The sequence below is a fragment of the Argiope bruennichi genome, chromosome X2 (genome assembly GCF_947563725.1).
Source record: "Argiope bruennichi chromosome X2, qqArgBrue1.1, whole genome shotgun sequence".
Taxonomy (NCBI): domain Eukaryota; kingdom Metazoa; phylum Arthropoda; class Arachnida; order Araneae; family Araneidae; genus Argiope; species Argiope bruennichi.
Window position 1 is genome coordinate 68,671,235 of NC_079163.1, and position 27,268 is coordinate 68,698,502.

Consider the following 27,268-nt stretch of genomic DNA (forward strand, 5'->3'; position numbering starts at 1 on the left):
CAATAACCACAATTTGAATGTATAATACTTCGTGAATTATATTTTTTTATAGAAGGACGTCAAATGAGTTCCTGGGCAGCAAAGTATGGTTATCAAAAGACGTCATATGTTGTCCCGGTCAATACTGTGTTAATAATTGCTACTCATCTTCTTAGTGACATATTTTAGCATAAACTGATCATTAAAGGTCTTTTTCATCTTAATTTTAATGAATAACCAATTAATTTTGAAATAATCGTGTGTACGAATGCACATATGTTACAACTTAACAGCAAACTGTTATAATGATAAGGATTATTGTCATTAGATAAATCAGCCTGTTAGAATTTTAAAAAAAATGTAACCATTTTTAATTTATTGGCTATTAATATATCTGATAATTATTTGCCATTATTATTACAAAGATACAAGAACAAGACTTCTCTCTGTAATGTTATCATCAATACAAATACAAATTATCGAAAGGGGGAGGAATCACATTTGTATTCTGTCCTCAATGTTTTTCTTCAGTTTTTCTTTCTTTGATATTTATGGCGGTAGTGTCTTAAACTGAATATCGCATACTAATTAAAGAAATAGCAGTTGCAATATTTGTAAAACGTTAAGATTAATTATTGATGTTTATTAACTAAAATAGAAAGGCATGGGTTGGTAAATTGAATTCAGAATGAGATTTAGTATGATGATTGTCTACTTGAATTCAATAAAATATTAAAGCGCAGTCGTCAACCAATCTCGAGAAAATAACCCTCAAGCTTTCAACAGATATTATAGACTAGTAATTTGTCGCCGTCGCCGAGCGTCTAGATGGGCGTTGGTTTAACATCCATGAGACCAGAGTTCAATCTTGGACTAGTTTCCGTTTTCTTTCAAAATTATTTCAAATTAAATCAACAACTTACCATTGGTTTCAATTAAGGTATTACTAATTTTTTTATGCAGAAATAAATGTTCATTCATATGGTACTAGAAGTATAACTATAATTTCAATTTTTAAGGTTTAAAATAAGTCTAACTTTAAGCATGATAAATAATTGAGATATCAATTATCTTAAAATCGTCAAAACATTTAAATTTTTTTGATTTTAATTGTGAGAAATTCTATGTTCTATGAAATATACGAAATCGTCTTTATCGCAGAAATTGTAGAGAACAGCTGATAATTTATGAAATATATAAGCAAAAAGGCAGAAAGTAAGTTTTGAACGCATGCAGATGGTCCAAAATTTTAATAACACGAAAAAGTAACACCAATAAACATACAAACGAAGAACTTTTAAGAACTCTGAGTGCTAAAAGAAAAGTTTACGAAGTAACAAATGGAATGTTTTACAAATTTAATTATGCTTTGAAATTATTCTATTGGAAGAATTTCTGCAGGAGTTGTATTGATTCTTTCTACAATTTCTATTATTCCAGAAACTCTCAGAAAAAGTGTCAATTGTTTTCGGATTTTGCTGCCGTTAAAGAGTCCTATATAGTTTTTGAACTGACTCATCATAATATAAACAGTTGAAAGGTGAAAATGAGTGCGAGTACTGATAATGCTATCGAAATCTGATGATGAAATCACCTATACAATGAAATATCAAAGTTGAGATATTTATATTCAAGATGTTCAGTTATTTATAATCAAGATGTTCTAGCTTATAATATTTAGAGTGCATGAAAATTCTGTAGTTCTCATGGAGCAATATTGATGTGTGTAGAATAAATATCTAGAATTATTGAATAATTCTTTGATGCTAGTTATTATATGTAGTATTTATCACAATTAAGTAATGATTATTTTCTGTTTAAAAATAAATATTAGTTTAATTTAAAATTATATTTAAGCATTTTTTATTATTAAAAAGTATAATGCAATTATAACTAAAAAGTAATTAATAAATTTTAACTATAATTCAAGTATTAAATGAATGAACGTTTATTTTGAAATGAAAATCAATAAGATATTAATCGAAAATACTTTTAAACAGTTCATTTAATTTGAAATAATTCTAAAAGAAATTTTTTAAAAAAGCTAGTCCAGGATTGAGCTTTAACCTTGTGTATGCTAAGCCAGTATTTTATCGGGTATGCTGCCTGGACGCTGAACAACGATGGCATATTATTAGTATAAAAGCTAAGCTAAAAATTTGGGAGATTTTCTCAGAATTGTCTGGCTGTTAAACTTTAATATTTTATTGAATGATCATCTTGAAAGTATATTACTATGATACTAAATATTATTTTCTACACAATTAATTTTCCAACCCGTTCCCTCTCATTGTGTCGAATAATTTTGAGGCATTCAATATTTTTCATTTGTATTGATGATGTGAATTCTCGCTATAGCTGAATGGATATTGTTATGCTTAGTACTGTTTCTACAACATTTTAGTTTTGCACTGGAAATGCTATAATTTTAAAAAATGAATTTTTTTTAAAAAAAAGGTCTTCTAAATATTGTTTGTCGCGAAGCATAAGTATGAAACTATCTTTCCGTATTTGGGTGTATAAAATTAAATTAAATGATTTTGATGTGAAGCCATTACTTTTTAAAAACAATTTTTAGTAATCTGACATCTTATCTTGTGTATATTCACTTATTAAAAAAATCACCTTCATATCTTTATTTATTATCACATTTTTATTAAATGAGTGTCGTTGGAAATGACTCAATGAGGTTTGTTCCAGACGACAAACTGATTAGTCAAATTAATTAATTACCTTCTCGAAAGTTTGAGGGTTATTTTCTCGAGATTGGTTGACGATTGCGCTTTAATATTTTATTGAATGCAAATAGACTATCATCATACTAAATCTCATCCTGAATTCACTTTACCAACCCATGCCTTTCTTTTTTAGTTAATGAACTTCAATAATTAATCTTAACGTTTTACAATTATTGCAACTGCTATTTCTTTAATGTGTGTGTGATATTCAATTTAAGACACTACAGTCACGAATATCAAAGAAAGAAAAACTACAAAAACTGAAGATAAACATTGAGGATAGAATACAAATGTGATTCCCCTCCCTTTCAATAATTTGCATTTGTATTGATGATAAAATTACAGAGAGAAGTCTTGTTCTTCTTGTATCTTTGTAATAATAATGGCAAATAATTATCAGATATATAAAACCGATATTTTTCAACAGTTTGATCCTGCAGACCGTTTTATGTATCTATCAAATATCGTCCTGAAATTCTCAGTATTTCTTGATTATTATTATCATTTATTTATTTATTTTGCTTGAAACTCCGCCCAGAAAGAGTCGCTCTTCTGAGGACTGTATACAACACAAATCTTAACTTGTTAATTGGAAAACAAGGGCTTTTCTTTGTTTTTCATGCACTAAAATTGCGGGAAAATAATCGGGTACAATTCTGATTTATTCTTAATATATAAACTTGATTTTTCAAATTATTAATATTTTTTTTATTTTTAAGTGAATATTAAGGCATTTCCGTTACTTTCCAAATCAATTCATAATTCTGCCCCTTAAGTTGATCCCGTCCTAAGGTATTAACAGTCATCATTTTTTATGGCAAATGAAATAAGTTGTTTAACTTAAAAAAAAAAAAAATCGCTGATTGGTAACATGCGAATACCGTAAAGACAATTTAAATGGTTATTATTTTACAATAAAAATATTACACATACAATTTTTACATAGAGTTTAACAGCATTTAAATAATTTCATGCTTTAAGCAAATGTTAAAAATTTCAATTTTTCTTTTGGTACTAACACTATAATAGTAACATTTTTAATTACTAACATATTACAGAAGTAAGATGAGTAAAATTCAACTTATCTGACTAAAGAACTGCATGGGGATATTTATGGTGATGAAACAATATTTGGAATTAAAATTTTTTACTTGTCCGTTTACGAATTTGTATTTGTTCATATACGAATATATAGGACTAAGAGCTGTTCTGCAAATCTCCAAGTGGGAATCACTCTGAGCTCGGGGGAGGGGGGAAGCATATGATACTTATCTGTCTACTATAATCCAAGAATGGAACGAGTTAGAAAGATTATAATTCTTATGTGATATTTACATCAAAATTATTAATTTGAGTCAAATTTTGGACAAAATCCATCTAAAAGGAATCTGTCTATCTCTCCACCTAAATCCATACGAACATGATAAATAGAAAAAGATAGATGGATGGAATTTTGTACTGATTCAATCATCAGATATTTGTATCTGTTAAATTTTGAAATTCCTAATCAATCAGAAGATAGTGCCTCTCAATCTGTCTGTTCCTAGGTATTGAAACTTATCATTCTTAAATGCAACACGATAGAAACGTGAAATTCGGTTCATAGCTTTGACTCTTAAAAGGTTCGAAATTTGGATTCGATCAGTCGAAGAGATGAGGCTTAAATGTATACTGGATTGTCTTCTTTAACCGCAGAGGCTTAATAACATATTTTAGCGATAGATGGTTCAGGAGTGTCATCCGATGTCTCTCCCACTTTATGCCCACTGTTTAAATAACCAGTATGTTATAGTTGCAGGGGCATAAAGCGGTGTTATGTCTGTAAACTGCGTTATGAGGCGTGCGAAAATCGATCGTTCAAATAAAAGGGGGAGGGGGAAATAGTACTTGAAAGAGCTGCCGTAAGATTGACATTACATTCTTTGTTTCTCAACAGCTGATGCAATCAAGATGAACAAATGCTGTTAAATCGAACCTAATAATAATACATTATCATACTACGATTCTTCGAATTAGACTTTCGGAATCGTAGTTTTACATAAACACAACTACAAAGAGGCGAAATACTTTATAATCAACTCTATAAGAGTCGTTTTAAGGATATTCTGAAAATTTTCTCCTCCTAATTAAAGAAATTCATGAATGAGTGCTCATCATTTAGCCATTGACTATATATATATAATATAATTTTTTAAGCAGCAGTGTTGCCGAACAGTGAACACTTTTGAATTTTTAAACTTCGCGTTATTCCATCCCGGGAATAAATTATGTACAAGAAAGAAGCGATGACGACACTGACGTCCGTTCACATCGCGATACAAATGCAAAAGAGCGAAAAGAGACCGAAACATTTTTCCCAGTGATTTTAAACTATGAGATTCTGATAGGGATTCTTTGACAAATGTAAACTTAGGAAATATAAATATAAGTATCTTTGAAGAGAATTTGCTTATCTTGGCAGATTTTTATACTTTCACTTGGGGCATGTGAAAGTGCTGATTAAAGCAATTTTTCAGAGCTCGTGCAGTATTAATTAAATAATAAAGGGGGAATTGGATCAGGAAATAAGTGAACATTTTAGAATTACATTAATATGGGTTAAATTAAGATAAAAATTAGAAAATTAATTAGGATTTAAATTGGATTTTAAAATATCATTACATATAATATAATGTTTTAATTAATTTCCTTTCTTATTGATACTTAATTCACTGAATGTCAAGAAATGGTGAAGATTTCCGTCAATTTCTATTTTATTTATTTGCAAACGATAATTGATAATAAAAGTTAAAATTGAATAGAAATTCCTGCAGTCAAATTTTGTACCATCTGAGTGAAAAAAATATTAATTTTCTTTTAAAAGAAAGCAAAACTCAAATTAAAATCGTCTGCTCAGAAAATAAATTAAATATTTTGTTAACTTTGGTTTCATAATAGCCATTAAAGCTCGTGTTTCACGATAAATAGATGCGTAAATACGATATATGGTCCCTTGAAAAGTGCATGTCTCCCATCGATTTTATGAAATTTGTAATTGCTGTAAATATTGCAGATGTTATTAGAGATGTGCGCACAATTTTTTGGATCCCAACATTTTAACATGTCAGCTTAGTTCCCATGTAAAAATTTTACTGTGTTATAATTAGTTTTTTTTTTTCGCAGTCGTATTCAAAAAATCATGAAATAAATGGATAATTAATATAATTTTCTTTCAATGAGGGAAAATATTTTCCAGAAATATACAGTAGTTTCCAAGTTATCGTTGGAAATTCATAAGACTCATTTAGCGTTGGAAATGTCATTTTTTAAAATCCTATGAATTCTGATAATAATTTCGAGAATTTTTGAATTTTATTAGAAGGTTAATTTCATGGTAATAACTCAATTCAACAATAAATAAAAATAAAAAAGCCGTAATGAGAAAAATTTCGAGATAGTCATTAATTAATAGTATTAGTTAGATAGTAGTTAATTTCGTGATAATATCTACTCGTATAATCAGTTTATCAATTGGAACAAATCTGCCTCTTCGAGTCACTTCCATCGACATCAGTTTTGTGAAGGCATGTCACCCCCCCCCCTTATTTTTATTCTCTCGTATACGAAGTATTTTGAAAGTATTATAATCGTCAACAAATTCGAACGCGAGATTAATCAAATCTCCACGTTTTAGACTTCCCCAAGGCCAGAAAAGTCATTTTTGGAAAATGTCTGTCTTTGACAAAGATAATTCTAAAACGCTTTGAACTAGGCAAATGAAATTTTTATTTTTGTCAAATTTGGTCTTTAAACCAATTTGTTTCTATCAAATATTTTGAGCAAAATCTATTCACAGGAAGTTTGTCTGTCTGTCCAGCTGTTCGAATATAAGGTAGTACAAAAACTGCAAAATCAAGACTCAGATAAAATTCGGTACACAGATTTAACATCTATAGTTTATATGCCTGTCAGAATTTGAGCCAGATTTAAAAATGGATTGACCGTCTGTCGATTTATACTTTCAGAAACATGTAAATGCGATATCTCAAAAACGTATTGATTTAAATATTTTAAATTTAATATGTTATTTTGTGACTACAAGTGTAGTTCTATGCCAGCATTTTGTTTCAGTCAGTTGGTAAATATGCGTCTGAAACACAAATTCGATTTTCGGATACTATTTATCGTACGCCAGGGATTAATAATCAAAACATTTGCAGAAGATCACACCATAGATTCAATGAAAATGCTAAGTTCACACCAAAGGTTAATATTTCGTAACTGTTGCACATCAGCGTGCTTTAATCTTGACGTTTACTCTACTAGTCGACTTAGGTGGTCAGCTTGTTGGTCCAGGTGGACTTTTTAGACTTTTAAATATTAATCTGGAACGCATATTTATTTTCAAATTTCTCCTAGTTATTTGATAAGATCATAAAACGAAAAGCATGAATTTAATTGAATAAGTCAAAACAAATCATGATGCGAGCATCTTAACGAGTATATATACTACAAAATAAAAGTGGAAATGAAAACCTTGCTTCAAAATTAATGTCCAAAGGTAGCATTTTTTAAATCTTAACATTGGCAAAAGCATGTGATGAAATGTTTTGATGGATAAGGTTAAAATTTCATGACATTAAAGGTTGTAACAAACTGTGTATTACATTTAAAAAAGTATTCAAAGCAAAGAAGAACCTTGTACAGAAAAGAAATGCAATTAAAAAGTTACATTTTTGTGGTTTTAACATGGCACAAAAGACATTTTTGTGAGATAATAGTTTTGGTAGATATGATCATCAATTTTCATAAGTCATAGCGATTATTCATCTGGCAATGATTAAGTTTATTTTCACGCTGGATTAAGCTTTGTTTGAGCATTTTTTTTTTCTTGCGCATTTCCTTTCCTCTGAGAGAATAGTTGTGGGCATGTCCAGTCCTGAGTATTTCTAATAATACTTTATAGTTTCATTAATTAACATGGCATTTGACTGAATGCACCTGTAAAAACGTTCAGTGAAACAGTCTGAAATGTTCGCACAATGAACTGTTTACATTTGACTCGTGCCATTCGGCAATAAGTGAAAAGAGCGATTTCTGTTCCATGTACGTTAGCATTTTATATACATCGAGAGAGAGATTATTTATTGTGTTTGGTGTAATATACCTTTAATTTCTGTATCTTTTAATTATTTTTGTAGCTTAAATCCTTCTGTTGCTGATACATTCAGGTGCCTTCAAGATTTATCTGGAGATATACACAGGTATATGTCCGAAGTTTTCTTCTTTATTTGAAATTCTGTACAACATTTATAAGCTATGTTTGAATGTAAATTTATATAGGAATTTTTGTTTTAGAACTTGCACCAATTTCCCTCACCGTATTGGATTTCTTTCTATTTTGCTAAATCTTAAATATTCCATTTTGAAAAGACACTACCTAAATTTTTATATCTTTTCGTAACTTTCTATTTTTGATGACTGTGTGAATCATTATTCTGATCTCAATATTTCTTTTTGAAAATTTAACAAAAAGTAAAGGCGGAATCTGACTCCGTTAATGTTCTATAGTTTTCTGAGTTTCTAAATAAAGAAGAGCTGCCACTTTATATTGGTTTATAATTTTTAATTTAAATTTTGCTGCATTGTATAGTCCATCAAAAAAGTATAGAACATTGCTCATAGACTAGACTTAAAAACTAATTATTGCCCTTTAAAAAACGAGACCACTGTTAGCCTAGAAAAATGGTCTTTAAAAGTGAATGTAATGATTGTTTGTGCAGGGAGGGGGGGGGGCGTCTTCATATTAAAATCAGTGTAATTCCAATTCCCCAGAAAAACTGAGCTTGTATATATTTAAAACTTTTCTATGAAATACTCATAAAAAAAAAACAACATTTTCCATTCTATGAAACTTATAATAGATGTGGAATTATGAGCAGTTGTAATTCAGGCTTCTTAATATTAAAGGAAGGTTGGTTCCAGATATAATTATTTCTAGTTAATTATATCTATATTTCTAAATATAATTAATCGATTCAAATATTTTTACTTCCCATCAAATTGTTACTCAGTATAAATAAAAAATTGTGATATTCACAGATTAATTAAATTTTTTAAAAATTTCTATGCAAAGATTTTAATTATTGAATATATTTTTAAAAATTTTCACTAGAAACACATAAAAATGTTAATGCTAATCAAAAAAGCAACTGCTGAAATACTGCTTACAAATCTTCAGCTATTTCTGTTTAATAGTTCTAGAGATGTGCGGCAAATATTCTAAAACTCCGAATATTGTCATTTTCATTCCTTTGGAGGGGATGTCACAATTTATTACATGTATTAGCGAAGAGAAAAATATCACTAAAATGAAGCCGAAATCAAAATAAATCTTTGAATTTTTTGCTTTGGATTAAAATTAGATGTTAATAATGTTAATTAATGTTTATTTTTAAGATAAATGTAATAAAAGGAACGAATAATCGATTCAACTTAGATTAGAGCCGCTACCGTTTGAAAAAAAAAATTGTTTTTATGAATAACATTTCAGAAAGTATTAGAGCGATTAAAATTGCAGAAAGTTCTGAAAAATTCCTTGATTTGTAAAATCATAAATAGGAATTTTTGAAAATTCGGTTAAACGGAAGTAAAAATATGAAAGAAATGTATTAATTGAACAAATTGTTGAACAAACTGAATTGAACAAATGTTACCATCAAATTTTAATATAGTGTAATCTTTAAAAATGAAATAGAAATGTAAAGTTATTTAAGTCGATTTTCCTCCTTGCAGTTCTTTCTACGAAAAGGAAATTGAATGTAAGAGCCGCATTAAACATTTAGTAAATGATATTATTTTTTTGTTTCGTGAAAGCTAAGTTCACGAATTTTGTCGCCAAGAAAATTATATTAATAAAGTTTTCTATAATTACCAATTAGTTTCTATTTTTTAATTGCTCCGAAGATAATTCAGATGAAATATCTTCCATTTCATATAAACTACTCATTTCTCCAGAATATTTTAAAACTGTTTAAGTAATGTATATGAAGAATAATATAATGAAATTTCGATTCACGCGGTTGTAGTTAAATAGGTTATATATATATCAAATATAAAGAAACGAACTTCATTATATCACGAGTTATATAAATAGTTATATTCAATGTTTATTTATTGATAAGGGAATTTTCTTTTCATAAATAAGCGTGTAAATGGGATTATAAAATTTTTTTATTCATATTTCGGAAAATATTTTGGGCTATTTCTTTCAATGCAATTTTTTAAAAGAACAGCCAAAAGTATAGTCAGATGAAATATACATTTATCAATTGATGAAATATAAAAAGTAAATGAAAAAGATATAAAATGCCTAAAACACGAACTGAATTTTATCAATGCAGCAGGAACAAACAGTTTTTGACCGCCAAATTGGTTGAAGGAAGCTTTCACGAGGGTTATAAAAAGTTGGGCAAACTCTCTTTCTCAAAGACTGAACAGAACCAATTGTTTTCAGTTGATCACTGGTGTGGTAAGTCGAAAAGGGCACATTTTCTAAATTTGGATTCCCCAGTTGATATTAACTATTTGTATGATTTTTGGGAAAAGGCCAATTATACAACTGCTTAAAAACAGATGTTAACATAAAATGAAATATAATATTTTAGCTTTTCATACATTTCAAATAAACATTATAAAAAAATAATTTCGCAAGCAAAAATTTTTATGTTTGGCAATGCATCATATTAATTCGTTTTCTTTATATCAACCTTTAACCGAAAGTGAAGTGTTTGTTTTCCTTGTATTAGAATTTATCACATTCTTTTTTTTTTCATTCGCTTTTATAAAAATAGGTAAATATCCATTGATCTACATTTTAATTGAGCTTTAAAAACTTACTTATAACTTGTTGTCAGTTTACTCGTAACCATAACAAAAAGTCTTCAAGAACATATCTTCAGTTGCGTAGCAAAAGTAAGTAACGCCCGAGGCAAAATGCTTTTTATGCTTTCATTCATTATCAGTAGCTTATGAAAGCTCAATAACGAATGAGGCATTCTATTAGTTTTTCACATCATCACATTTGATTTGGATAAATAACATTGCTTTAATGTTTTGTTCCAAATCTCTATATCTTATAATAATTTTTAACTAAGTGTGAAAATTCCACTGCTTATCACTTTATATTTTTTACCTGCATAATTTTTACTGTATGAGTTTTTTTTTTTTAATTCAGAATCCTAGTTTGTACAAATAGCTAAACACATTAAAAGTTACTCCAAATGATGCCATACAGATAATAACATCAGTTATTTATTGCGTTTTTCATAAAATCATTTATAGGGATTCTACTGATCATTTTGATACTTTACAAAAGAAGAAATCTCTGAATGTTCTTGTTATTACAATTAGGATATATAATTATTAAATGTGGTACTGGAAACAAGTACATAAAAAAAATCAGAACATTATTCTTTATTGTACAAAGAAACACCTTACTATAATAGTGTCGATTCGTGGTATATTAACTTTCTATTTTAATTCTAATTAATTCACGACAGTTAAATAGAATAAATGTTCTTTTTTTATTTTGTCATGAATATTCATTAATAATTTATATTTGCTGAACCTTCTTAGAATTTGTAGTGAACTTTCTTAGAATTTTTTAGAAATTGTGGTTTTAAATTTCTTGTTGTGTCATTGGCTTATTGTCAATTCTTATGAAAATAATTTTCAAGTTCCTATTCGAGAAATGCGCACATTTTACTCAGGAGGATAAACGCACAGAAAAGTTAAAACTATATAAAAATCAAACCATTTTGCTTATAGTAATTCTTTTTCTGTTGAATAATAAATACCATCCATGTGATTTTTATATCAAAATATTAAAAAAGTCGTCATTTTTTACGTAATATTATTTTCAAGAAACCTTTTGACTTATAAAATATATATATATATAATGTTGGAAATAATCCTAAAAATCCTTGAAATAAATTCTTAGAATAATATGTCTCAAGATTTCTTGTTTTCACTGAGATCTCATCCTGGGAGAATTTAAATAATTATATATTCGCTGTTTATTATGGAATTTAAAAAATCCGTTCGTATCTTTTTGGTATTTCGAAAATCGTATTTTTTTCTTTCATTTAAAAATATTAGTTTTCTAGAAAATAAGTAGACGACAACAACAACATTAAAATTATCATTTCATTGTTTAGTTATTATTCATTATATTTTGTAAGGCATTATATTCAAATTTCTTTAAACATATTTTAACGTATGCTGAAAACTATCAAATGAATACTCGTTTTATCATTCAAAAATGGCAATTAATAAATATTTTTAGCTGAGAAAAATTGTATTTTTAATTTTCAATAGCTGTGTTTGTTTATCTCCACACTTTAAAAGAATGCCTAGAAACTGGTTATTAAAAAAAATTCAGCAAAGAAAAAAAAGTACCAGTATCTTGCGAGTGGATTGTAGAAATGTAGACTGACTGGAGACGTAAATGCTCAAAAATGTCCAATCATTGTCATTCCGTAGGCATAAGATCAAGGGGAGGTTGTCAGTGTTGCATCCTTTTCCACGTGAAGGTAAGAAAGGTTGTGACATTGACATTTTTGTTAAAAGAATTTTCTTCTTTATTTTATGATAGCTGAGAATTGATGATTTGTGAGTCAATTAGTGAACGAAAGCAAATTGGATCTCACTGATCTGCAAACAAATTTGAAATAAATGAATCCTAAGAGAAAGATTCTAAAATTTGAACAAATTTTATTTGAATTAGGACGTGTTAGAGTACAACATCCTTGTAAATGGAAATAAGTTGCCTATTTGATCCAGAGAAAAAGCATTTAGATCATCGTCTCGGCACGCCATATTTCACTCGTTTAATAATAATATTCGAATCATATGATATTATTGTTCATATCGCAACTTATTTTGAACAAGTAGTTTTGATATATTCGATATTTTTTCATATCTTAGAAATTTTCCGAATATCACTGCTTTTAAAAAGATTTATTGATCTTTTTTTTTTTTTTTTTTTTTTTTTTTCCGTTTTTGTTTCTACTCGTGCTTATTTTCCCCTACGTGTGACTTGACTCTTTTCTTTTTTAGTTTCTTTCTTCCTTTCCCATTTTTTTTTACCCCTGTAGAGAAAGGGAAAAAATTTATGAGAACTAACCTACAATGGAAAAAAATTGCCTCAAATTCAGCAATGCGATTAGATTTTGAATCCTGCCCCAAGGTCTCGAGTTATGAGGCGATCGCCTCCAAACCTGTGTGGAAATACGATACTGCAGTGATTAGTATATTGGATACTATTACAGTGAGTTTGAGGATTTAAAAACTGTTCGTGTAATAATGTGTGAAATGTTTGAGCTAGCATGTAAAGGGCTAGGACACCCGAAAGAGATAATTATTGGTACAGTACTCTCGCTGATGCTGCAGTCGTAGAATGGCAGGTTCTTAGAGAATTTTATTTGCAGTTATTTACGGATTTGAAGTAGTTGAAAATGTTCCATAACTTAAGGCTCAACATAAAGATGCTTTTTCTGAAGATTCCGCACATACGCTTTTAGAAGAGACTGCACCTTTGTTATGCACTTACCGAAATTGATATTTTGAAAAGTTACTCTCTTACGGTTTGAGTCTCAGAAAACTGAGTTTGCCAGATTTTTAAATTTTCCTGCAGATATTCCATATTTTTCTATTCCATTTCTGAAGTAAACAAAAATAAAGGAAAAATTAATACTAAGCAAGAGTTTGTATTTGAAAATACGTTAAAGCGATATATTGAAATCAGTACAATGGTTCAAGCTGTTTCTTTCTTGATGTTGGTGCAGGGAATGCAAAACATTTATGTAACATTGTTCATGTAATCAGGTGAAATTAGTAGTGCAGCTGGTGTTGCACGACTGCTTTACCAGTTGTACAACACCGGTAGTACATCAACTATTGTAGCAGTAATTTTTGTACTAGAAAACTGAACTGCGCATTCCATTTATAAAATTTCACTAAATTTAAATGGAACTTCTATATTTAATTTAAAACTAAATACACCGAAAGCAAAATTGATATTGGAGACAAAATTGATATTGTGGGAAGATGGTACAATTATTCATGTGCATGTTTTCTGTGCAGTTGACTGTCTCCTTCCGGATCTTACAAAATGCCCCGAGCCGTTTAACGGAAAAGTTGACTTACTGGCTGGAGGCTTTCGACAATTACTGCTTGAGATATTAATAAGTTAACGATCAATGACAATTCAAATTATTTTTAAAAAAGCATTGTTTTTGGACAGATTTCCAAATAATAACTTCTTCCAAGAATTTGCAAAATGGCTTTTGGATATTGGAGAATCTAAAACAGGTTATAGTTATTTTGCCTTCGATGTTCTATTTACCAAGATAAGACCCGGTTAACAGCTCTCAGTGACATAAATTTCATTAAAGTAACACCTCAACATCGTCAAGAACCAGCTATTCTGACTGTAACAAATGATTCATCAATTGAAATTAATCAGTGTGTATTGAACAGTTTGCAAGAATCTGAATTTATATACGATAGTATTGACACTATTTTCAGTGAAGGACTTCAATATAAGCTTGCATACCCAGAAGAGTTTTTAAACGCCGACTGGAATGTCATCTCATAAACTTAAAATTAAATGTGATGCTATTATCATGCCCCTCAGAAATTTAGATCCATCTGAAGATTTATGTTTACACGGCTTATAGTTTATAGTTTGTAATAGTATAGTTATACAATTTACAAAGAAATATTATTGAAGCAAATCAATCGATAATACAGATTCAGAAATATTTGATACCTGGTATATATTTGATACCTTCTGGTCATAATATGCCATTTAAGTTGAAACGCACACAGTTTCTAATACATTTGGTTTTGCAAAGACGATCACTAAACCCCAGGATAAAACTTAAAAATATATTTAGATTTATGTAAACCAGTATTCAGCTATGGAGTACTTTCACGGGTGAGAGTCTTGAAAGAGAGTCTCTTTCACGGATTTTTTGAGTCATTGAAATTTGTATCTCTTTCTTATGAGGTATATAGTTGCCTATGCAAAGAATTTTTAGAGTAAACTATGTCTAGCACTATAATAATGAGGTATATAGACAGGGTAACAACAGAGGTGTACTGCACTAAGATAGAATAGTATGAAATATGTAATCGTAAAAAAATAGAAATATCTTTTTCTATATATAATTTCTTAAAAATAGATGATATTTATTTAGAAACAGCAAATAATGGATATAAATTACTGAACGCTAGCTGTTCATTAAATATTTAAACTTTGTTACAAATGTTGCATTTCATAAGTTAAATGTAAATAAAAATTCCTATCTAAAAAAAGTATTTTTATATTTTTTATATATGAGGTTTTTTTTATTTTTATGTGTAGGATTTTAAGCAAACAATATTTATTTTAGAATTAGTTTTTGTAAGTAATGTATATAATATCTATATGAAATATTGTTGATTTTCATAACTTCTAACTAAATTATTATGACAAGTGACTAGTTTCTTAAATACGTAGTATAAGCGAAGTGAAGATTATGGTATTTGTCCGCCTAATTTGACATAAGAGATATCAGTATGTGAATTAAGATTCTAAATGTATTTTGAAAGTTGTTTTAGCAACGAGACATTAATCATGCAACATTAAAAGAGTCGTTGATCCTGTGTTTGAATGAAACGTGTTCTTGTCATCCAAAGAACATTTTGATGACTATGATTGTGGATGAGAGACAACACATTCGAGAGTTGGATTACAGAAGGGTACTAATGCAAGAACCCGAAATTTGAACTGTATAGAAATTTTAAAATTGTTGTAAGAAATTTTAATTCCACGATTTGTATTGAACTCATAAATTAGGGGGGAAATAAGATATTACCCTCTTTAATTATGGAAAACTTGACAAAAGAGCTTGTTTCTTCAATTCTGGAAGATAAAAACTGCTGAATTTGATTTTTAAAGTTTTCCTTGCCATATCATAGCTCTTTAAAGGGACGCGTCAAACTAGCCAGTCTGCTTAAAACTTGCTGAAAAGGAACCAGAGATGTCTACAATGCATTAACTTTCTTCTCAGGATCCACCGTGCCAAAATTTAATGTTAAAAATTTCTGAATTTAAGACTATCATTACTATATAAGCATAATTTAACACACCCTTATTGGTTAAATAGAGTATGGATAGAACTCAACAACTTACTTGGGGTGAGTTCCCTATTGCTGACATAATGGTTAATAAGTAAAAAATGTGCAAAACATAATAGGCCATCTTTATTTTTGTTGCATTACTCTGAAGGCGAGCTGCAAGAACTCCGAATAGGTTTTCAGACATTGCTTCTGGACAAATGATAATTGAATATTCTTTCCTCTTATTCAAACGTTTTCCCGGTAAAAGTTTCATCGAATTGAATGAAAGAGGAAAAACATCATCAGTTTCAATTGCAATGTCATTTTAAATGACAAATGATTTGGTTTTTGAGGCTTAAATAGCATCCCCCCTCCCCCCGTGATTTTTTATTTTTGTTTCAGCATGACCTCCTATCTCGACATTTTCTAAAGCTTTAATATTCATTGTTATAGATGGAAGATCTGATTTCGAATGCAATAATAAGTTCACACCAGCTTTAGAAGTGGATATAACAAAAAAAAAAAAAAAAAATTCATTTAAAAAATAAAGCAATGAACGTTCACCTAAAAGGCATTTAAAAGTTATTATACCGAACTTTTCGCTCTGAGGTTGTCAGATTGTAACATAGATATCTCGACTAAAATTCTCTCGTGTGTAAATCCAGAAGAATGACATCTTTTCTACTTTTGCGTATATTGAGACTGATACAAAATGCCTATTATTTTAATGTTCATATCTCTATATAATATAAAAAGCTAACGAAACAATAACGCATGGCCAATAACAGAAGACATAACAATCAGTCGCACTAAACAGCCAGTCGGAAGCGAGAACACATATCTGTTGAAAAGTTACAACTCAATATAACATCGCTTCTAAATTCTAATTCAAAAGAATTTACGTTGTTTGTGAACATTAATTTTGCTTTAAAATGGCTAATAATCTGACCGTATTTATCGGCAAAATAACCGAGATATAACTAACAGATGAAAAAAAAAAATTATTACAGAAGAAAAATTGAACAGTCGATATGTCTGAATGAAAATGAATACCTAGGAAAGACTTTATCAGACGATGTGCTTACTTTATTAATTGCCAATTTTATTTGCTTCACAAACTAAAAAATAATTGCGTAGCAATTATGGGGGGGGGGGTAGCTTCCTGGTATTTGTTGTTGTGTATGGCAATGCATTTTTCATTTAATTTTATATTGTTAAATTAGCAGGATAGTGTAGTTATCATTATCACATAGCCACTCAATTACCTTGTTCTTTTAAATAAATATATATAATTTAAATGCAACTGTCTTATATCTCTCAATTAATCTTACCAAGTTTGATATTAAACAGTCATTGCTTCTTTCACCATCTAACATGTTATCTGCATGCAGCTCTAGGATTGAACAAATCTCCGATTCTAACTTGTTGCCTACCGCCAATAGCAAAAGTTTGAAGAAAGGTACTTTCCTTGAAGATAAAAGGACAGACTACAATTTGCCGTTGAAAGGAGAAAATTATTACTCCTGGGTAATACGAGCAAAGCTTCTCTGGTGCAGAACTGACGCTTAGAAGCCGTAGACCTAGGATACAAGATGGAAATGAACTATATCGAGTGAAAAAAATAAATGATCAAGCTTTAACGCTGATGTTTCTCATCTTGGAAGATACATTCCTTAACGACATCGGGACACCTTTCGAACCAGAGACGCATGAGAGCACTGAAAGAAATATATGAAAATTGTGAACTGTTGCATATCCTACTTCTAATGTTGGATGTTTTCAATGTCGTTGTGATATCAAAGATTCGATGAAATCTTACTTGGGGAGACTGATGGACATTAATAAGAAATTAGCTAGTGGTAGCTATGCCTTCACTGGCAGAGAAGTAGTACTTATCATGCTGATTAGACTCCCGAACTCTTACGAAATCCTTATCAACTTCGAGAAGGATGAAGCAAACATATCAATGACAGTGGTGAAATCGAGATTATTGGTGAAATAAACGAGAATGCTGAGAATTGAAAATGAAGATGCAACTGAAAAAGCAGGGGCATTCCACACAAGAACTTATACCTTGCTCATGCACGCATAGCTTGCCCCATAATTTGAGAATAACTCTGCATATAAATGTGAAAATGGCTTTGTTCTAAAGTCATATTTATTTTACTCTTTATATATGTAAAATGGGCACTCATCACATCACAGATCATCATCAAATTGCATCACAGCTCCATTTATTCTTTTCTTTTTTAGTTTTTTTGTGGAAAGATGAAGGAACTGGGACTATTCGTTCTTTCAAATTGCGTTAATTTTTTAATGAGAAATATGTTTAAAATATTTAACGAAAAAAATAATTTTAACAGTTTTTCTTTTTCTTTTGATAAACTGCCAAATGTATAAGAGGATAATACAGAATTTATTAATTTTCAGTTAACGCAATCGCAATTGAATAGTTTCTATTCACCTCACAGTTTTCAGTTAACTACTCATGGTTTTAGCTAAATAAAGTATTTTAAAAGTACTGATTTTCAATTTGCTTTTGAAAAATTTTGTAAATGTGTTTTAATTATTTTACTCTCTGTATATATAGCAACTCTCATGGATCTGAGAAATGTCAAATAGAGTGTTATCCTGTAAGCATTGTGCATGGCAAAAAGATTCGATATTCCCAATTGACTGACATTGATTGTTCTAACAGTGTGAAACGATTTTGCATAAACAAGGATCAAGAACATTCTGAAAACTTTCAGGTGACCAGGTAAAATTTCAAATAATTTATTTTGAAGCATTTAAATCTACACTCTCTAGATATGGTTTGTTGTTTTCATTCAATAGTTCTTCATATTCATATACTTGACTACTATAAAAGATTCTTTCATTTTCAAAATGCTATATATTCAGAAGTATTACATGTACAAATGTGAGTGATATATGAAAATAACCTCAATCTAACCAAGTTTTCTACTCACTCTGCAAAGGTTCTGTGTGCGCTTCTTGTGAAGCACGTGCAGGTGAATGGTAGGTGAACTTGTTCCACACATTGTGTAGCGTCATCCTGTCAACGGTCATCAAAGCAGGATTGATTCATACCCTGAAGTCTTCCAGTACTTTGGTAGTAGCTATACATAAATAAGACTTTTAATGTACCTCCCAAAAAAAGAAGTTTACAAGGCGTTAATTAGGTAACTGGAGAAACCAAGAGGATAAAGAGACATCATCCTTAGCAATACAACTAATTCAATGATGCAGAAGTTCATCATTCAAATATTGACAAACTTGAATGTTTCAATGAAGCACTGTTATGCATTATTCTAAGACTAACTCCCTGAAAACATTTATCACTTCATCCAGGTAACCAATCACAATCTTCTCACCAAAAAAAGGAACGGCCCATGCATCTTTGTCTGAAACTGCTCGAACTCTCACACATACTTGTTCACCTTTGGAATGTTTCTTTCAACTGTCGTAGTTGCTTATGAATCTTCATTGCTCCATATGAATTATGACAGTTCATGTTCTTGCATAAATAGAATCCTCATTGAATGTCAGTTTGGTGATGAAATCTTCATCCTCCTGAGCTTCCTGCATTTTAACGGGAAATCCCAGTCGGGCCAGGCATGATTGAGCCGCGTTAAGCTGCAGTGATGATCGTTGACAGGATGACGCTACAAAATGTTTGGAACGTTGTCTATTGGGATATTGGAACATGTCCACCTGGACGTGTGTCATTGACCCAAATGGCGCACCTAAAACCTATGTGGAATATACAAAAAACTTGATAAGTCTGCGGTAATTTTCATTATATCACGCATATTTGTACGTGATTATTTTTGAATACATACGTGTATATTTTTGAATACAATGTATTCCGAAAATGAATGAATCTTTTATAGTAGTCCTGTATAATATCTATAATGAATGGAAGCGTTAATTTTCTTGCATTATCTTGATTTATTTTTTATAGATTCAGCTGGTAAATGCAAACAAAAATAACATACTCCTTTTTTATTTTGACTATGTATAGAAATTATATTAACTTGTCTATTTTTCATCTAGTTCAAAATATATTTATAAATAATGCTATCATAGTTGTAAATGGAATTGCTCATATTTTCTGCTGTAAATACAGCTATACATATTGAACATGACTTTGGTCTATTCTAGAAAGAGAACATTTTTTTATTCGTTAAAACTATTGCAAATCTTATCTCGGTAGGAAACTGATATCATTATTTTATGACAAACATATACCTTTTACCATTTTAAGTATCTAAGAAAATGCTGCCAATCTTCATATATCCATTTTACATTTGTGCTAGATACTAATAGATAATATATAGAGATAATAGTGATGTAACTTTCACCATCTTGTTCCCAAAAATACATCGTTATTTTTAAAGCCTGTGTATCGGTGATTTTTGAGAAATTGATTCAACATAGTGAATAATAAATACAAATATAAATAGACAGTTTCTGCTTTTCGGCATTAAAAAAAGTTAAAATACTTTAAGATCACTTGAAGTTCAGATAGGTTACATGCAGTTGCTACGATTCAAAAAATAAAAAAAATTTCAGTTTTCATTCAAAAATCAAGGTAAAAGTTTTTGAACATTTTGCTGAAAATAAAACAAGGATAAATTTTAAGTAACTTTTGATTATATGAATTCGATTATATTTTGCTTTTGTTTGCTTATCATCCATTAAAAAAATGTTTTTTTCTTGTAGATTGTTTAAGAAAATAATTTCTTGTAAAAACATTTATTTTAACCTTTCATTAAGGAATGTAACGCTTGCTTCTATAATTTTGCCGTAGTTGTGTGAATCTTTATAAATGTGGTAAAGAATGCTGGAAAATGAATTAAATGAATTCATATCTCGAATTTAATTTTTTAAATTATATTATTGGTGGGAATATTTTTCCATTTCAAGTAAAAATATATATATATAATAAATTTATTAACCAATTATTAAACTATAAAAAGTTAAAAGGAAAAAAAGTCAAAATATAAAAATGATTTAGTTATGCATCACTACAAGGAAAGATTAAAAAGTACGGCACCTCATGATGACATGACATATGCTGCTACTTTGTATATGCAAGGTGACAATTGTTTAGCTATATGAGAAAAAAGATTTAACCTTTGAACCATTTTCAACATGCACACTCTTTTTGCTCACTCATGCTTATATATGAGACTTGTTTTTGTTCATTTTTCATTGAAAATCTGGAAATGCATCGTTTGTGAGGCCTACTATTCGAACAATAACTGCCCAATTGCTGCTCAAAAGAAATTTTTCACTAAGTATAAGCAGATAAATATGATTGAAATGCTGATGAGAACTTAGAATGTTTGTAGTGACCGTGGTTGGCAATTTGGCCGTCAGGCAAATGTGAAAATGCTTGAAAATATCGAGAACTCTATTTCAAAATAGACTAGACATCTACACCGCAGGTCAGAATCAACAGGGAGACTGCGATAATTGTTGATCAAAACCTGCAGCTCTTTTCTCTCAAAATTCAAACTCATTAGCTATTGAGCTCCATTGCCATTGAACAGCGTTTGTGTTTCGCCAACACTATTGTCAATATGATTAAAAAACAAGAATTTGATATGAATATGGTTTGATTCAGCGACGAAGACCACTTTTATTTGGATGGCTCATTAATAAGCAGAATTGGCGCATTTAAGGAACTGAAAATCCTCATTTCGTGATCTAGATGTCTCTCTACCTAAAACAGGTAATTGTTTGGTTCACAGTATCAAATCCCGGAATAATCATTGCGATATTTATTAAAGATGCGGTAACTGCTGAACGATATATCGAAATTTTAAAAACTGATCACATCTCTATTATTTAAAGTGACCAGATTTCGAAAAGATTTGGTTCATGCTGGACGGAGCATGACCCTATCAAACGATAGTGTTTTAATTTTTTAAGAAGAACTTCGGAAAGCGCATTTTCTCTTTAAGGTACCCAGAAACAACTAGAATGGGAATCTCTGGCTGCCATATTCTCTGGATCTCAATTCTTGTGACTCATTTTTGTGAGGCAGTAGTAAAGTACCCCGAAAACTTTACGGAGTTTAAAACCCAAACCCCGTTAGACAATAAATTCACAAAGGTTTCAAAACACTTTTATTCAATTGCCCTTATACGGCTTCAGTGTTGTATGCTGCATATATTTTGTAACAAAAAAAGTTGTCATGAGTATATTACAAGTTATTGAAAAGTTAAAACGAAATTAACATTGCCTCAAAAGTTAAAACAAAAATTAAATTAAAATAAACAGTATTTAAAAAACTGGTAACTCATCGCTTCTTGTTGGTTAGTTCCAAATCTCATTTACATCATAGAAATTCCGTGGAAAACCAAATTTCATTTCATCTTCATACATTTTCAATAAATATGAATTCATTTATAGAAGAGTATTGTCTACTATTACTGTAAACTTTGCGGCTACATACTGACCCTGTCGAGAACTTTAATATTCTGAAAGTTAAATCAAACTTTTGTATGACTTTCAGTGTGAATAGAAATGTTATCTTGCTGAAATTACCAGTGAAGACTCCCTAAAAGTTCAGGAAATGGTAATAGGTTATCCTTTATTGCGTAACGTTGCATTATTTTCTAATAGTATAATTTTATGATGTTTGGCGACCATTGGTAAAGTGCAGAGACACTTGTTGATTGTAGCAAAAGGATGGCCAAATCATCACCGAGCCACTTTTTCTTCAGTTAAATTCATCTCAATTAACAAGTATTATTGTTTGCAGAACTTAAGTTAACGAAATCTGTAACGTCATCTCTTTTAATTTTGCATATTCAACAAAAAAATCTCAGAAATGCGTAGTCATATCTAAACTGCGGCAGCAATCTTTTCTTATCCAAAAATTTAGCATTACAACAAATAAAACAACTATGTTAAATTAAAAAAAAAAAAAAAAAGATTTCAGATCTGTTTTTCTAATATCACAATTCTAAATTTTAAAGCCAAATAATGCCAATATCTAAACTTTTGCGTTGTAATATATATATATAATATACAAATTAGCTATGTTCTAAAAATAAAATAACTTTTTCATCTCTCGAACTCCAATTTCACTATAACTACAACTTCTAGATTGCGCAGGCTATTCATTTTCTCATGAAGTCAAAACGCTGACTCGACGAATTATTTCCCAAAACTATGTAAGCTCAGACTATTTTTCATTGGTCTCTTTTTCCTGTTTTCTCGTCATATTACTGTCGTCATATCGTGGAGAAATACATTTTGACAAAACTTGAAGATTGGATTATTTCGCTGAAATTATGAAGAATAAAAATCAATAAAGAATACTACGCCTACTTCTTCAAATCATGTTATATACGCATATTAATTTAATTGGTAATTTATAGTTGAATACTGTAAATAAAATTATGCAATCGGCATCTTTAGTATATGCTTTATATGTAGCTAATTTCTTGTAATACACTAATTTCTTTTCGTTATTAATCTTCTACGTTTTTCTATTTCTTGTAATTCATATCTAGCTATATCTCATTCCTTTATGAATTAGTTTTCTTCTCAGTTTTGTAACTATCACCAAAAAAAAAAAAAAAAAGCCAGTATTTTTCGTTTTCGAACCAAATTTGTAAAATTTATTTTGGTTAGTCCAGTTAGCCAGTCAGAAGTTTATCTACAACTTCCGATTTTATTTTATTATGACAGATAGATCTCGGTAACTTAATTTGTAAATAGAAATATGTTTCCTCTATTGTTTTATATAAAATTATTAAATAACTTTTTGTCTATTAATTTTTATTTATGCTGAAATCATTTGATTTAAGAAAGCTATGAAACAAAATAATTGAATAATATTAGGATGGTAAATTTCATCCTGAATGAAAACAAAGGAAGATGAGTAAAGAAATGCAAATTGGTCAAATAAAAACAATAATTTCATTACATGTATTATCTGATTTTTTATATCCTTTACATATGTTTTAGCACAACTATAAATTCGTATGTACTTTGCATTGAAAAACTTCTATTGCAAAGAAAAAAAAAAAAAAAAAACTGTTTAACATACTGTTAGTTGTTCTTTTATTCTGTAAAAACCTAAGATAATATTCGAATTAAAGATTAAGTATTGAAATTGTAATCACAAAAAAGTTTTTTTGTTTCTATGATGGAATGTTTGAAATGCTATATTACAGCTAATGTATTTCATTAAGTATGATATTAATCGTATAAAACTTTTTAATTTTGGAAAACCTATAAAATGCCTGATTTTTTGTAGATATCCCAAATGAGTGTTCCATTTTATGTGTAAATATAGATGCCGTCCACATAGTCTGTCTGCACCAGAGTTACGCACAACCAGCAGTCATTTTTATTCATCAGGCTCAGTCATTAACACAATCCTGTCTCAAGTTGTGCAGCTTCCTGTCATACCACCTTTACAGAATGCTGATCAAGGAAATCAGGGACCACCTCATCCATTCCATTGTATTTTGTTGGCACCAACTTCTATAACCACTAAAATAAATGAAGAAACACTTACATACTTAAATCAAGGTAAAAATTACCAGAATATTTAGAATTATCAGAATTTTGTTCATTTTCTGATTAGTAATTGAGAATCAATAGATTCTCAAGATGCTCTCATGTTTTAAGTTCAGAATTTTCTGTTATTATTTTCGTAATAATTTTGAATATTGTTTCAGGGATTCAATTTCTGCTATGGAACTTTATTTCCTGTGCAATGTAATAATTGAAGTTTTATAACTTATATTTATTTTTTATGTGTTTCACTTAAATTAGCATAAAAAATCATTTAAAAATAGCTTTTTTTTTATCATATTAATAATTTTATCCTATACAGTTTCCTATTAATTAAGCATAGCTTTAATTTCTTTCAGTTTGTTCTTTTTTAAATTTGTGCTGTAACTATTAATATTTTATTTAGCTCTTAGTACACCATTTAAATTATGAACTTCAGAAGTTTCTAAATCCTATCAATCTTCCTTCAGTTTTAGTAATCGATTTTGAAATATGTTAGGAAGAAAATTTTGTAACATTCAAGTCAAAAGTATGTTTTAACATGTAATTTTGTAATTTTTTTTTTCCTGCATTTCATTGTATATGATAAACTTAGTTAAAAGCAGTTAAATGTTGCATGATTAGAAAGGTGTGATAGCTTTAAAATAAATCAAGTTTTTCTGCGATCTTGTCTAATGATTGGGTATAGTTTAAATTGCTGAGGTTAAAACTGATAAATCTCGTTTTCATTTCATGTATCCTACTGCTCATCAGCACCAGTAACAGCCGAAGACCTCAACGGTTCTTGATGAAATCCAACCTCGCTCATGTGTGCTTGATTCTCCTTTTTGAGTAACGACTCTTGCCCCAGTTCTATTCCTATGACATAATCTGTCAATTTTGTTTTCAATAAATATTTTTTCGTTTTTCTTAATTACAAAAAAAAAAAAAAAAAAAAAAAAAATAGGATCCATGTTTAGTATCTCGACATTTTGAATGTTTTATTTACAGAAGCGGTGAAATCCTTATTTATTTATTATTTGTTGTAACATTATAGCGTAGTTTTTGCTGATTACTTATAATTTTTTTGTATGAATGTGGATATTTTTATAGATTTTTCCAATGTTTTGCTTCTAATGTTTGCATTTTGAATGAATGAATGCTTATTAAAAGTTTTTGTAGAAGTGAATCTGTTTAATATGCTTTTTGTAAATTGCATAAGATTGACTTAAGGCTACTAATACTTTTTATGGCCTTTTTCAGTTGCTTAATGTGTATTGTATTTAGTATCTTGGCAAAAATAATGTAGTCTTGTTATGATTATAATCTAATTAACTGTGTAAATGTTTCTATGAATGAAAAGGTATGCTTGATTTATTTTTATTGGATTGTAAATAACTGAATAAATTAATTAAAATTGTAGATATCATTACAGGATTTGTATTTAAAAAATTATCAACTTGATTCTAAATTCTTTAAAAAATGTTGCCCATTTCTTTTTACCTTAACTTAAAATTTCAAAAATATGCCTTCATGGTTTTGTCGAAAATAATACATGCACATAAAAAGTAAAGCCATTCCTATTAAGGAATAATTGAACTGATCTGGGAGATAAGCACAGCATGAGGGCCTGAGGTACATCTGAAGCTTGGAGGAATTTTTAGTCCTGTACAGAGAATATTCTCTGTCACAGGTGAAACATTTTGCCTTCATGCAAAGTGATTTACAAGAAAATGGAGTTTATATAGAATCATGGACAAAAGTGCTACTGAAAAGTGAAAAGTTTGAACATTCTGCTGCAACATAAAAAATTATCTCTATTAACAGTAAGTAATTTACAATAGATCGGATCTTATTATTCGGAAATTTTTAGGCAAATTTTTAAGTGCAATTTGTGAAGAGAAATGGACACCCTAAGAGATTTTTTTCCTTCTGCTTTCTTGTTGCTTCACAAATAAGAATTATATAAGATTTATTTTAAAACTCTTCTAAATTGTTATCTCCCATTCTAACATGCTGCTACACTTCTGATTTTCTGTAATCATCAACTGGACTTCATATTTGAATAAAAATAGTGTTTAATTAGTTTGTATATTTAGTTTGCAGTGAGATGATTTATTATGTATTCATAGTTTTAATTACTAGAGCAAATTATATTTGATACATATTTTTTGGATATATATTAGCCTTTTTTGGTTATTAATCTTTAGAAATTTCTTTTACTGAGAGTGAATTTTGAATTTTATTTGTATAATTATTTTTATGATTCCATGCATTCAAATATTTTTGCTTGTGATAAATTCTGAAAAAATACTAGATACTGCATTATTCACTTTAAACTTTTTATTGGAATCAATAAATTTTATAACACATAGTATCATTATAATGGTAAAAGATGAAACAACGAAATATGAATCAAATATAAATATCCAAGTGTAAACGTATGATATTGAACCTTCCTCGAAGATTTTTTTCCTTTATTATTTGTTATTTTTCTTCTCTTTCTGAACCAAAAATTAGTACAATTGTTTATTGCATGTCATTTAACTCAGCGGTGCATTTTGATTGGTTATTTTTTTGATTACTTTTAAGTCTTTCTTCAAACATTTAAGTGTTTTAAGAGAGATTATCTTTTCTTATAATGTTGTTCCAATTCTATACAGTAATTCTGCCAAGAAACATTTTACGTGTAATGAATATCTTGAAATAATAAGTAAGATACTTTTATAGATAAAGGAAATACTTTCTTTCAGCATGTGTAAAGAAAGAAATTTTGCCTTGATCATTCCCCCCCCCCCCCCCCTTTTTCATTTAGTACCATAACTAGGCAGATTTAAACATGAAGAGCTAAAATAATTAGGAGTTTTAAAATATCAAAATGA

General features: G+C 29.3%; 1 protein-coding gene across 2 annotated transcripts in view; it reads left to right on the plus strand.

The window, feature by feature from the left end:
• The window catches only part of LOC129960330 (transcription factor CP2-like), a 110,504-nt gene that overhangs the window by 40,973 nt on the left and 42,263 nt on the right, over nucleotides 1–27,268 (plus strand). Inside the window, exons 4-6 of one of the 2 annotated variants that reach the window (XM_056073700.1) lie at nucleotides 7,898–7,960; nucleotides 18,454–18,621; nucleotides 24,184–24,422. In XM_056073700.1, coding sequence (XP_055929675.1) covers nucleotides 7,898–7,960; nucleotides 18,454–18,621; nucleotides 24,184–24,422 — 470 coding nt within the window. The remainder of the gene's footprint in view (nucleotides 1–7,897; nucleotides 7,961–18,453; nucleotides 18,622–24,183; nucleotides 24,423–27,268) is intronic. The other variant, XM_056073701.1, reaches the window with a different exon arrangement.